This window comes from Antechinus flavipes, chromosome 5, assembly GCF_016432865.1.
Source record: "Antechinus flavipes isolate AdamAnt ecotype Samford, QLD, Australia chromosome 5, AdamAnt_v2, whole genome shotgun sequence".
Classification (NCBI taxonomy): Eukaryota; Metazoa; Chordata; class Mammalia; order Dasyuromorphia; family Dasyuridae; genus Antechinus; species Antechinus flavipes.
In genome coordinates this window covers 111,667,925-111,680,424 of record NC_067402.1, presented here as the reverse complement: position 1 = coordinate 111,680,424, position 12,500 = coordinate 111,667,925, and the positions used below count along the sequence as shown (strand labels likewise).

General features: G+C 37.5%; 1 protein-coding gene across 1 annotated transcript in view; it reads right to left on the bottom strand.

The window, feature by feature from the left end:
- The window catches only part of PLXNA4 (plexin A4), a 650,156-nt gene that overhangs the window by 157,785 nt on the left and 479,871 nt on the right, over nt 1-12,500 (bottom strand). The window contains exon 5 of the mRNA XM_051961546.1: nt 7,352-7,452. Coding sequence (XP_051817506.1) covers nt 7,352-7,452 — 101 coding nt within the window. The remainder of the gene's footprint in view (nt 1-7,351; nt 7,453-12,500) is intronic.

Sequence of the window (12,500 nt, the reverse complement as noted above, 5' to 3'; positions counted from 1 at the left end):
CTATATTAAGAGCCTATTGTATGCAGATCATTGTGCCAGGTATTGGGAATAATACAGAGGGATGGGACCTATATCTAGAGAAGTGTGATACACTATCAACAACTTTACATTCAAAGAAGTGCTAGCTAAAGTCCAAGAGGAAGTCCATAAGAGCTTCAAAGAAAACATTTCCTGGAGGAAACACTTGAGTTGGGATTTAACAACTTTTATCAACACATAATAATGACAAATTATATATATTATATAATAAATACCTACTATGTGGTAAACTCTTTACAGATATCATCTAATTTTATATCAAATTAGATATAGCCAACACAATAGATGGCAGCTGGGCCACGATACAGAAAGACCTTGACAGCCCACAGCAAAGGATCCAATCTAATAAGATGAAATTTAAGAGAGATAAGTATAAGATCCAATACGTAGGTTTAAAAAATCAACTGCAGAAGCACAAAATAGCAAATTCCAGGATATTTCATGTTTTGTATTAGCAATACAATATGGTAGCCAAAAAGATTATTTTGTCTTAGGCTACATCTGATTAAAATGCGTGATTTTCATAACTGGGAAAGTGATAGTTCCACTTAACTGTGCTTCAATCAGCCAACATTCACAACATTCTTTACTACCTGGGTATCTTCAGTCAGGATACTGAACATTCCTAGATCTCAGTTTCCCCATCTATAAAATGAGGGATTGGATCAAATTACCTTTGAGGCTCCCAACTCGGTATCTATGATGATGAATCTCAGGTCTGAATGTCACATATTAAGAAAAGCATGGACAAACCCTTTCTCTTTTCTTTCTTCTTTCTTTCCTTTACTTTCTTTCCCCCCTTCCTTCCTGCAGGCTCTAATTTCCCCTTGTTCTAGTCTAGGTGAGTCTGACGACTGATTTAAATTGGTGACTTATAGACGAATGCTGACTAGACACCTCACGCTCCCAAGAGGTCCAAACGCAAGAGGTTGCTATGTTTATTCCTCCCTGTAAAAGTTCATTAGTTTCTTCTTCCCCCTCAATTGCCTCTGCCCTTCTTTCCTATGGGGAACACAAGTAATTCAAGAGAGAGGTTAATTATAAAAATGCACTGTCTACAAAGGAGGGAGTGTCCCATGTAGGGAAATTCATCCCTTAAACCTGTCTTCAGTAAGCCGTATGTGATGATGGACCTACTATATCTCTCCTATTTAGGACTGGACTCACCCAGGGTGCACTCAGGCAATTCCCTTAGTGGCCTGTGGGATGAAATGTGTATGACTGATAACGCAAACATTTGTTGAATGAATGATGAACAAGTTAATGAATCGTAGCGTGACATCTTGGATGTTTTTCCAACATATTTTGTAGAGCTTGCCTAGACGTCTTTCTTCCTTTATCCCATAAAAATAACTTGTCATTCATTCATTTAATAGTTCATTCAACAAACATGAAATACCTACTTTGTGCAAATATCTGTGCTAGGTATTAGGAGAAAATGCAAAGTTTAGATAACAGATAGCTTGTGATATCATGGAACTTATATAGTAAAATGGGGAAGGGAGTGTGTAAAACATATACAAACAAGTGAAATTCAAAATCATGAAATCTAACGGGGGAAGGTCATTAACATCAGGAGGAATCAGAAATAGCTTAATGGAAGAGGCAGGGAAGCTTGTAACACGTGATGGCCAGCACAACCATATGTAACATATGTAAAATAGATTGCTTCTTTTTCCAGTAGAAAGTTGACCGGTGTATCTTCCTTTCCAAAGTCACATAAGCCACTTGTCTGAATTGGTACTTGCTATAAGAGCCTGAAATCCATAGAAAGTTATAGTGGTAAGAGACCTCAGATATCATCTAATTCAGGTTTTTTTTAACCTTTTCTATTACATCATAGATTATTTTGACCATCTGGTGAAGTCTATGGACCCATTTTCAGAATATTTTTTTTATTTGCTCAGGCAATTGGGGTTAAGTGACTTGCCCAGGGTCACACAGGTAGGAAGTATTAAGTGTTTGAGGTCAGAATTGAACTCAGGTCCTCCTGATTTCAAGGCTGATGCTCTAACCCCTGTGCCCCCAGAATATTTTTAAATGCATAAAATATATAGGATTAATAAGAAAACCAATTATATCAAAATAAATATGTAATTTTCTTCCATACAAGTTCACAGATTTCCTAATATATATATATATATATATTTGTGGGCCCCAGGATAAGAACCCCTGATTTAATCCTATCAATCTATTTTATAGGTGATGATACAGAAGTTCATATTAGTTGTGACTTGTCTGGTACCATGCAATTATTGGGCAGCAGACTAGAGCAGAGTAGAGACTAGAACTCAATCCTATGTGTTGCCCTTATTCTGGAACACTGCTACCTTTTATTTATTCTCTCCTCCTTTGCAAAAACTTTAAATAAAAGCAGCAAGAATTCTTAAAACGTCTCGTGCCAGCAGGGTAAAGGCATCCTTCCAGAAGAAGAAATCTGGAAGGGGGGGCAGTCAGGGGGTCAGGGCAAGAGACTACAGGAGACTTTATAAAAGCCGATTTTATCTTTCCTCCTGTAAATGTCTTGGGTTACATGAGCTTTCCATGAGTGACGCTGAAGACTTTTCTTAAGAAAAGCAATGTCTGGGCTAATCAATGAGGCTGGGCCAATGGAGGGAGATACTGTTACCTGCTGGCACTGAGATAGAATTCTTTGAGCTGGGAATAGGGCCATGGGGGTGAAAGCAGCAAGGGGGACAAGGATCCACTGAGCTTGGGTTGTTTGGGGGACACATTTTTGGCCGTGGACAAGAAAAGACTGGGAGGGAGTGAGGAGGACTGAATTATTATCATCAAGCCTCTCAGACTGCTGATTGGCTTTTCTCCATCTTTGTCCAGGCCAGGGCAAGGAGAGTCAGTTTTAGTGGCAGGATAGAGTGATTTAAGGACAAAGCTGGTCAAACATTCCAGCATTCACCATGTACCCATCATCTCAGCAAATGAATCGGGTTACCACTTATATAGACAGGCAGAGGCAAAGGGACAGATGGGGAACCTCTGGCCTACTTGGATTTTTCAGTGCTTTGTGACAACTGGGAACAAATAGCAGTAGGTAGGATTTGAGTTACTTTGGTGTTTCCTGATCTTTTTTTAGTTTGTAGCACATTTGTGAACTGGTTGGAATGTTTTTCAATAGTCTGCTTTAGCTCCTACTCTGTTTAATCATGTCCCTAATCATGATTTCAAGAATATTACATATATAAACACACACACTTCATAGTAATCCATCCTTCTTCCTCTTCATTATTTCATGGTCATTGCTATAATTTATCAATATGCTTTACCTTGAGCAAAAATTGGTAGAGTAGAAACAATAATGCTGTAACTTATCAAGGGCAAATTCACAAAAACAGTAATTTTCATGACTCATATATATATGTATACATATACATATACATATATATATTATATTTTCACCTTTGTAAAGTATTTTCCTCAAAAATTACTTTCCATGAGGTAAGAAATAAAAGTAGCAATAAGTAATATGTATGTATATATATATATATGTATATGTATATATATCACATATATGTAATATGTATTATATACTATATTTATTAACCAAAGTCCCTTCTTCTAATTGCTAGGAAAGTCATTACCTGTATTCTATCATATTGCCATATCTGAAGCTCATCCATCAATTATGGAATGGTTAATTAAGTTGTGATATATGAATATAATAGCATACTATTATTTTATAAGAAATGATGGATAGACTGATTTTAGAAAATTCTGGAAAAGCTTAGATGAGCTGATTCTGTATGAAGTGAGCAGAACCAGGATGACATTGCATACAGCAGCAACAATACTGCAGATTGAAGAATCCTATGTTTACTTTTTTATTATTTTTGGTTTTTTCTTTCTCATCATTTTTCCTTTCTGTTCTAATTCTTCTTTCACATTACTAATATGGAAATATGTTTCACATACAACCTTTATCAGGTTGCTTGCTGTCTTGGGAAGAGGGAAGGAGAGAAATTTGGAACACATAATTCATAACACACACAAAAAACATAAAATGAATGTTTAAAATTATCTTTATAGGTAATTAGAAAACAATAAAATACTACTAAATACAAAAAAAAATGCTCCATCACAAGAAATAATGTCTGGGTTTCTTTTCAGCACAGGAGGCAAGGACAATGACGTTGGGAATGAGAAAGTTTCATCAAGCTGCTTTCTTCCACCTTCACTCTATAATTAGTGGACTCCATGAGAAGGGTGGACTAGGTCCCTAAGTCTAAGGGATTTAGATCTAAGGTCTCTTCCAGCTTTAACATTCTGACTCCTTTAATCCATAACCTGACCAAGTATGTCTTCCCCAGAATTTCTTTCTGTTGAAAGATTTGGGCACTGAACTCTTTCGTACTGGCTTGTTTTCTCCAAGTGTCTTACTGTGATGAATATGAAGAATTCAGCAAATCATGGGAAGATTTATATGAATAAAGGCAAAATAAAATAATCAAAACCAGGAAAACTACACACACACACACACACACACACACACACACCCTCTATGTGGAGATGAGAGACTGTGATTGTAGCTTATTGCATATACTCTTATACTAGGTTAATGTCTTGGTTTTATGAAACTGGTTTTTCTTCTTTCTTCCTCTCTTTTATTTTTTGTTACAAGGCATTGGCCCAGGGGTGGATATGTTTGAAAATTGAGATGATATAAAAACAAAAGAGATTCATAAAAATTTTTAAAGGAAAAGTAATCAAGGAATAATAGTTTTATAGCAGAAAAATACTTAAGACATTTAATCCAATGCCATGGTTGTATAAATGAAGAAACTGAGGTCCAGAGAGATCTCAACTCAAAGGCTCAAAAACAGTAATATCTTACAATGACAAAGTATTTTAACTTTTCCACAGCAGTTTTTACATCCTCATACCAATTTATCTTCACAAAATTCTAATAAAATATGATCTATTATTCCAGATGAGGAGACTAGCACCAGGGCAAGGTAGTAGCAAAACCAGGACTAATTACTAATTCCATTCCCCTAGGTAACCACCAGTTGGTCATTAGTGGGCATTATTTATAATAATATATAATATATAATATATATTCTTACTAATAAAGAATTCTTTAAATGGGAAGATCTTGACTTGCAGGGAAGAATACCAGATTAATCATCAAAAAACCCAGGTTCGAGTCTAGTTTAGGTGATGATTTGCCATTATAAAAAGTATTTGAACAGAAGTTGTATGACAACTTATTAGGAATATGGTAGTGGGGGTTCAAGAGTATTTATTTAAGTATATTATTTAAGAGTAGGATGAGATGACCTATGAACTTGAAGATTTGTTGATTCTGCAATTCTATTTTCACATCTACTAAACTGGGTCCTAATTTCTTCATTATTAAAATGGGAGTGACAATATCTCCTCTGTCAAGCATATAAGATTGTCAATTTGGATCAAATTAGACAATGTGTATAAAGTAGTTTGAAAACTCTTGAAGTGCCAAGATATTATTTATTCATTTTTAATTAGAGGTGTATTTTTTTTAATTAGTAAGCATTTAGTCTAGGTTGGCTATCTCCATTCCCTAGGGGTAGATCTTCTCTCTGCCTTTCTAGAGCTGCCATGTCCCTATTGCTCACAAGAGCTCAGTGTTCTCTGGGGATGATAGGAGAACCACCTGGCAGGGATCAAAGCTGACATGGAAACCCCCTCCTAGTCCCACAGGCATCAGGTGACAGTGTGTGGACAGACCTACTGATTGTCTATGAATGGTGGCAGGTGTGTGAGTCTGCAGCAATGTGGAGCTGAGCTTTCCTTATTCTGTAGGCTCCCAAAAACCTAGGTTTCCCCCGGGTTGGTCATTAGCCAGAAGACCCTTCTCCAGAGCACTGGCCACCTCCTGCAGAAAGCTTCTCCTACTTCCCCTCTCTGTTCCCCTCTCACTCATTAGAGCTAGGGTTTTCTATCTAAGAATACTTTCCACTTACTCTGGAAATATTTTATGTGCATAATTGTTTGCATCTTGTCTCTATTAAAGTGTGAGCTTCTTAAGGGAAAGGACCACATTTTGGCTCTTGTCTGCATTCCCAGTGCTCACCACAATCCCTGGCAGAAGGTAAGCACTAAAAATGTGGACTGGCTGCTTGAGAGTGTCCTGGACCCTTTGTGGAAGCTCCGTAGCTGGGAGAAAGGCTAACTCCCTGATTCACCTGAAATATTCCCTCAGACATCTTCCTCTGTGAAACTTTCTAGGATTAAGCAGAGCTGATTTCCATTCATTACTGCCTCTTTTTTTTTGATGAGCACCCCAGCTGCTCCCCACTGTCCTCATCAGGCATATATTTACATATATTAACACAGATTTCCACTTGCCTTTTTTCTGGGGTACCATCATTCAGGTGTCTATTATCTGTAAGTGACACTTTAAATTCCACAAAGGCAGGTATGGGACCATGGGGCCATCGTCTTAATTTGTAACTCTGCCATAACTTAATGCATTGTACACAGTGGTTGCCTTGATGTAAAATCAAGCACAAATCTACATCTTCACATTTCTCCCACATCTCCTATTTGGAGCCAATCCAATCCAGCCTGACCTCACCATCTCCTCACCCCCTGTTCCATTAATAATAGGGATGATTCCCTGATGATAATCATAATAAACGTTTATAAAGCACTTTTAAGGTCTGCGGAGCACTTTACAAATATGGTCTCCCTTTATCCTCCCAACAACTCAGGGAAGTAGGTGCGATTATTACTACCTCCATTCGTAGATAAGGAAACTGAGGCAAAGGCAGTTAAATTACTTGCTCAGGATCACCCAGGTAGTAAATGGATTTGAACCAAGTTTTCCTTTACTCCTAGTCCAGCACACTATCCACTGAGCGGCCTAGAGCTGCCTCCAGCTACCAAAGTCCTCTTCTCCAAACAGCCCCATTTCTTCACTTGCTGCTCAAATGTTGCTTGAAGTAAATAGAATTAAGTAAGGTGAGCAGACCCACTTTCAGAACCACATTTTTCCAACACATGTCACTATTCTGCCATTCTATTCAGTGCTTCCCATTTTGTATCTTCTATATGAGAATCCTGTAGCTCCAGCTCTTAAGTGGAGGAAGAAAAGGCAAAGGAAGGGGGAAACCAGGGACAAAATTATATATACATACATATGTATATAGAGAGACAGACAGGAAGAAACAGAGAAAGAGAGAGAAAAGGGAAGGTGAGAGGAGAGGAGAAAGTGAGGAAGAAGGAAGAACGGCAGGAATGATGAGAAGAAGAGAAGGATGAGAAATGGTGGAGGAAAGCAGGAAGCAGGATGTAGCTGACCAGTAATACTCACGTGTTATGAAGCACACACCAGCCACAATGGGGGTCTCCTGAGCCAAGACACTCACTGCAGCTTCGATACTGACTACAGGACTCAACAGGAACTCTGGTGAGCTAGGAGGACAAAAACAGATGCTTAATAATCTTGAAAGAGACACAATGTTTCATCCTCTGAAATATTTGGTACAACACAAATCTTTTATCATAGAGATGGGACTTTTTGATTTTTAATTTGTTTTTTCCAAAAAAATGAGCTAAGAACACTTGCACTCCCCATATCCTAAGATTTTTGTATGGGAAGTACTCTAAACTTTTAAGCAACAAAGAAATCGGAATTGTTTTTACTGTTACTAGTAATAGTAGGAGGATTCTTTCATCCATTAGATTGTGAGCTCTTTGAGAACAGGAATTGCATTCTTCCTTTCTTTTTTAATCTTTAGTACTTAATACTGCTGGCACACAGTAGGAACTTTATAAGTATTTGTTGACTAAGGAATATTATTAGGCTTGGAAGGAGGTGTGAGGAACTGTAGGATCCAGTTTCCTGCCTTGTTGAATTGAACTGAACTGATAACATTTCTTAAGTCCTGCCCTATTTTCTCTAACAGGGCTGTGTCAGAGATCAGAGGATCTTAGGTCATCCTATTTTTTAAATATTTTTTTCAAGGAACATGCTTATATTTTCTCTTCCTCTCACCTGTCCTCCAGGAATAAAAAGAAGATTAAAAACAAAACTTCTGTAACAACTATTCAGATATTAACTTAAATATGGTCAACAAGAGTAGGAAATTTAAGGGGTATTAACAGCACTGCCAAGTCAACATACATATAACTTCTTTCTTAGTCACTCTTGAAGCTCTCTGAAGATTTTTTAAAATTATATTTGTATTATTCACATAAATATACATACACATGTATATGTGTATATATATATATATATATATAATTTTCCCCACTTCCAAACTAGAAGTACACCCACAAACAATTCATTTCTTAGACAAAGCACTTGAACTTTCCTTTTCTCCCCTTTCTTTTCCAGTATACACCTTACTCTCTTAGCTAATTCCTCTTTTGGTACCTTTCACCTGTGATCATCTTTCTGTTGTCCTAGAGAGATGGTTCTTTATTCATTCATTCTGATTTTCTTTTATCTTAAAAAGTCATTTGGACTTTACAGTTTGGAGTTTGTTTGCTTTTTTTTTTTTAATATAACCCTTTCCATTCTTTAGATGGCAAGTTTTTCCTTGTCACAAAAAGTTAGACAAAAGATAAGAAAAAAAGAAAGCAAGAAAGAGGAAAAAATGTTGAGGAAGATCCATGAAGATGTCAATCATGTCTGACAGTATGTGAAATATTCCATTCCCATAGTCCCCCACCTCTTCAAAGAAGAGAAGAAGATTCTAATTTCTTTTAGTAAGGAGCCATAAACTCGTTCTTAGTGGCCTTAGCTCACTCATTTTTAGGGTATTGGGTCTAAGGGTCTCCTCCTAGAGATCAATCAGTCTTTGCTGTCTTTCCTGTGCACTTCTCTTGGGTTAGTAGGGATTGCCTCTCTGACAGACGATTTGATACTATCTTTCACCAGGAGCTTGTTACACAAAATGTCCCACTGACTTTCTCTGTTTGAATCTCACTCCCCAATTTCCTACAGTCTTCTAAAGATTATAGGGAGGCAGATTTTGGCTTTACCTAACGAAAAACTGCTTCAAAACTAGAGCCATCCAGATATGAAAAGAGTTACCTCAGCAGAAAGTCGGCGCCCCATCCATGGAGGTTGTTAAACTCAAGTTGGGGAACTATTTTCAAGGGATATTGTGGAAAGAATGAGAGCTGAAACTAGTTATTTTTGTACCTGGAGCTAATAGCAATGGCTCACCTGGGGCACAGCTTTGGAAGAAGGAGGGGGAGGAAGAAGTGTCCCAGCTGGGGAAGGGGAGACAGTGACCCCAGGATGAATCCTCAACCACCATCATGGCCGGTCTAGGATGGGCAGGGGAGAAAGTGCCTTAGGACGGGATTTTTACCAGTCAATTTCTCACCATGACCCCCTCCCCTTGTTATAGCTTGAGCAAAGGTTCATGCTTCGTGATAGGGGTCAGGGTTTTAAGACTTTGGATTACCAGAGAACCCTAACCTACGACACAGACATGACAGAGCAAATAGGATAGGGCTCAGGAAGTGTTGTCAATTCAATTCAATTAAACAAAGATTTACCTAGGATTCAGTTATTGTTAACCTCATGACACAGAGTCATCATTGATCAACCCTTTGATGTGGTTTGTGTCTGAGACTCGGAACAGCATAGAGCACAGCCCAGTGCACAGGACTTTCCTTGGGGATACGTCCGACGCAGGGGAACAAAAACATAGACAGACAGGGAAAATCAGGCGAGTAACAAGACTCTCCAAAGCTGCGCTGCTCTGCCCCAACTAGGTCTCATCTGTCTTTCTCAATTTCTCTCCCTCCAAAACACACAACTCTATCACTATAGCATAATAAGCCAGGTTAAAGACAAAGCCCGAAGCCTGGACATGGTCCCTACTTTTGTCCAGTATAGCAAAAAGGCTTCTGACTTTAGAATCTGGGATTGAGATTCAAGTTGACCGCTACCTGTGGGACTTGGGGGCGGGTCGCAAAGTTCCTGGACTTTGAATTTCCTCATCTATAAAATAATAAAGTCATATCACCTGACTATAATCTGTGATCCTGTGATCTATAGTTTAGAAACAATTTCAGAATGCGAAAGAAGCTGAAATCATCATTAGGGCTATAGCTGTTACTTCCCTGCCCTGATCCCATTGTGCTCCTGGTGATGTTAGAACAGACAACCTTCCAGCTCTGGAATTTGAGGGTATTTTCAGCATTCTTATCCTGGAATTAATCCATATCCAATTTTTGAATTTTTTTTTGATATTTCTTTGTTTTGATGATCAATTCTGATGGATGTGGTTCTTCTCAACAATGAGATAATTCAGACCAGTTCCAATGCTCTTGTGATGATGAGAGCCCTCTATATCCAGAGAGAGAATTGTAGGTATTGAATATGCATCACAACATAGTATTTTCATTTCTTCTTGTTGTTTGCTTGCATTTTATTTTCTTTCTCATTTTTCTTCCTTTTTGATCAGATTTTTCTTGTACAGCAAGATAATTGTATAAATATGTATACTTAGATTTGATTTACACATTTTTGCCATGTTTAACATATATTGTATTACTTGTCCTCTAGGGAAGGGGATGAGGGGAAGGGAGGGGAAAATTGGAGCACAAAGTTTTGCAAGGGTCAATGTTGAAAAATTATTCTTGCATGTTTTTAAAATAAAAAGCTTCAATAAAAATGATATTTCTTTGTTGTTTGCTTTTCCTGGTATTTCATGTCTTTAAAAAAAGTTGTTGAGTTGTTGCAATCATGTCCAACTCTTCATGACCCCATTTGGGGTTTTCTTGGAAAAGATACTGACATGACTTGCCATTTCTTCTTCTCATTTTCTTCAGATCATTTAAAGATGAGGAAATGGAAGCAACAGAATTAAGTGACTTGTTCTGGGTTATATAGCTAATAAGTGTTTGAGGCCAGATTTGAACTCATTTTCTCTTGACTCCAGGGCTAGCACTCTATCCATGGTGCTACCTAGCTACCCTTTAAAAAAGGAGTTCCTTTCCATTTCTTTGGTATACCTTTGTTTTTTAGAAACTCTTTAAAATCCCTAAATCATTCATTTTTCTCTCTCTCTTCTTTTATTTTAGTGTTCCTATTGCTTTTTGCACCTGTTTTCTCTCCAAAACATGTACTGAGAATTCTCACCAGTCAGTCCTCCACTTTTCTGCCCCTTCTTGCCATCATTATAGAATTGCACAGTGTTAGATTGGCTCTCTGTCTATCTCCTCCTGGTACACCGTTTGATACTTGAGGTATTCCCTTCCTTTTTTCCTTGTGTTATTGCCCCTTCTCAGCAGGCACTGTGATAGAGCTAGGGCTGTCTATCATTAGCCATTTTTTTCTTTCTAATTTTGATTTGCATCTTAAGATTGAAAGCATGGTATAGTGAGAAGGGCTCTGGATTTAGTATGGTAGATTGGAAATAATGGTGGACTTTGATTCAGACTAGAGCTCTTGTCCCTTAATACTTCTGTGACCCAGGCAAGGTCTCTTGCACCTCAGTTTCCTCATTTGTAAAATGATAAAGTAGTATTAGTTGGCCTTTAAGATTCTTTTAACACTCTAGGCAGCTAGGTAGTATTATGGATAAAGCACTAGGCTTGAAGTCAGGAAGAGGAGTTCAAACCTAGCCTCAGACCCTTACTAGCTGGATGATCTTGGTTTAGTCAAGTTTGCTATTTGCTATTTACTTCAGTTTCTGCAACTTTAAAATGGAAATAGTAATAGCATCCACCTCCTCAGATTGTTGGACCAAAACAGATCATATCTGTAAAGCACTGATTCTAAAGTGTCTCATACACAGTAGGCATTTAATAAATCATTGTTTTCTACCTTCCTACAATTCTTTAACCTTGGGTAAATTACAGGCTGAGACCTGTTTAATCTGTCAAATGATGGGGTTGTACTAGCTAACCAACAGAGATATCTAAACCTGAAGTTCTTTTTGTTAAATAGTATTTTTTTTAAAAAATTATGTCTAAAGACAGTTTTTAACATTTGTTTTTAAAAAATTGAGTTCCAAATTTTATCTTTCCTTCTTTCCCTTCCCCTTCTCTAAGATGGTAAGCAATTTGGCATGTTATTTATGCGCAATCACATAAAACATTTTCTTTTTTTTTAATATAAATTTTTATTTTTTACAAAATATGCATATTTTATACAAAAACACATATATGCAAAATACAAAATAAAAATTACAAAATATGCACATTTCAAATAGAGAAACTCAAACAATAGAATCTCTGTTCCAATTTTTTTTTCCCCTCCCTCCCTCCACCCCTTTCCCTAGATGGCAAGCTGTCCTTTATATGTTGGATATGTTGCAGTATATCCTAGATACAATATATGTTTGCAGAACGGGACAGTTCTCTTGTTGCATAGGGAGAATTGGATTCAGAAGGTATAAATAACCCGGGAAGAAAAACAAAAATGCAGCTAGTTCACATTCGTTTCCTAGTGTTCTTTCTTTGGGTGTAGCTGCTTTTGTCCGTCATTTATCAAT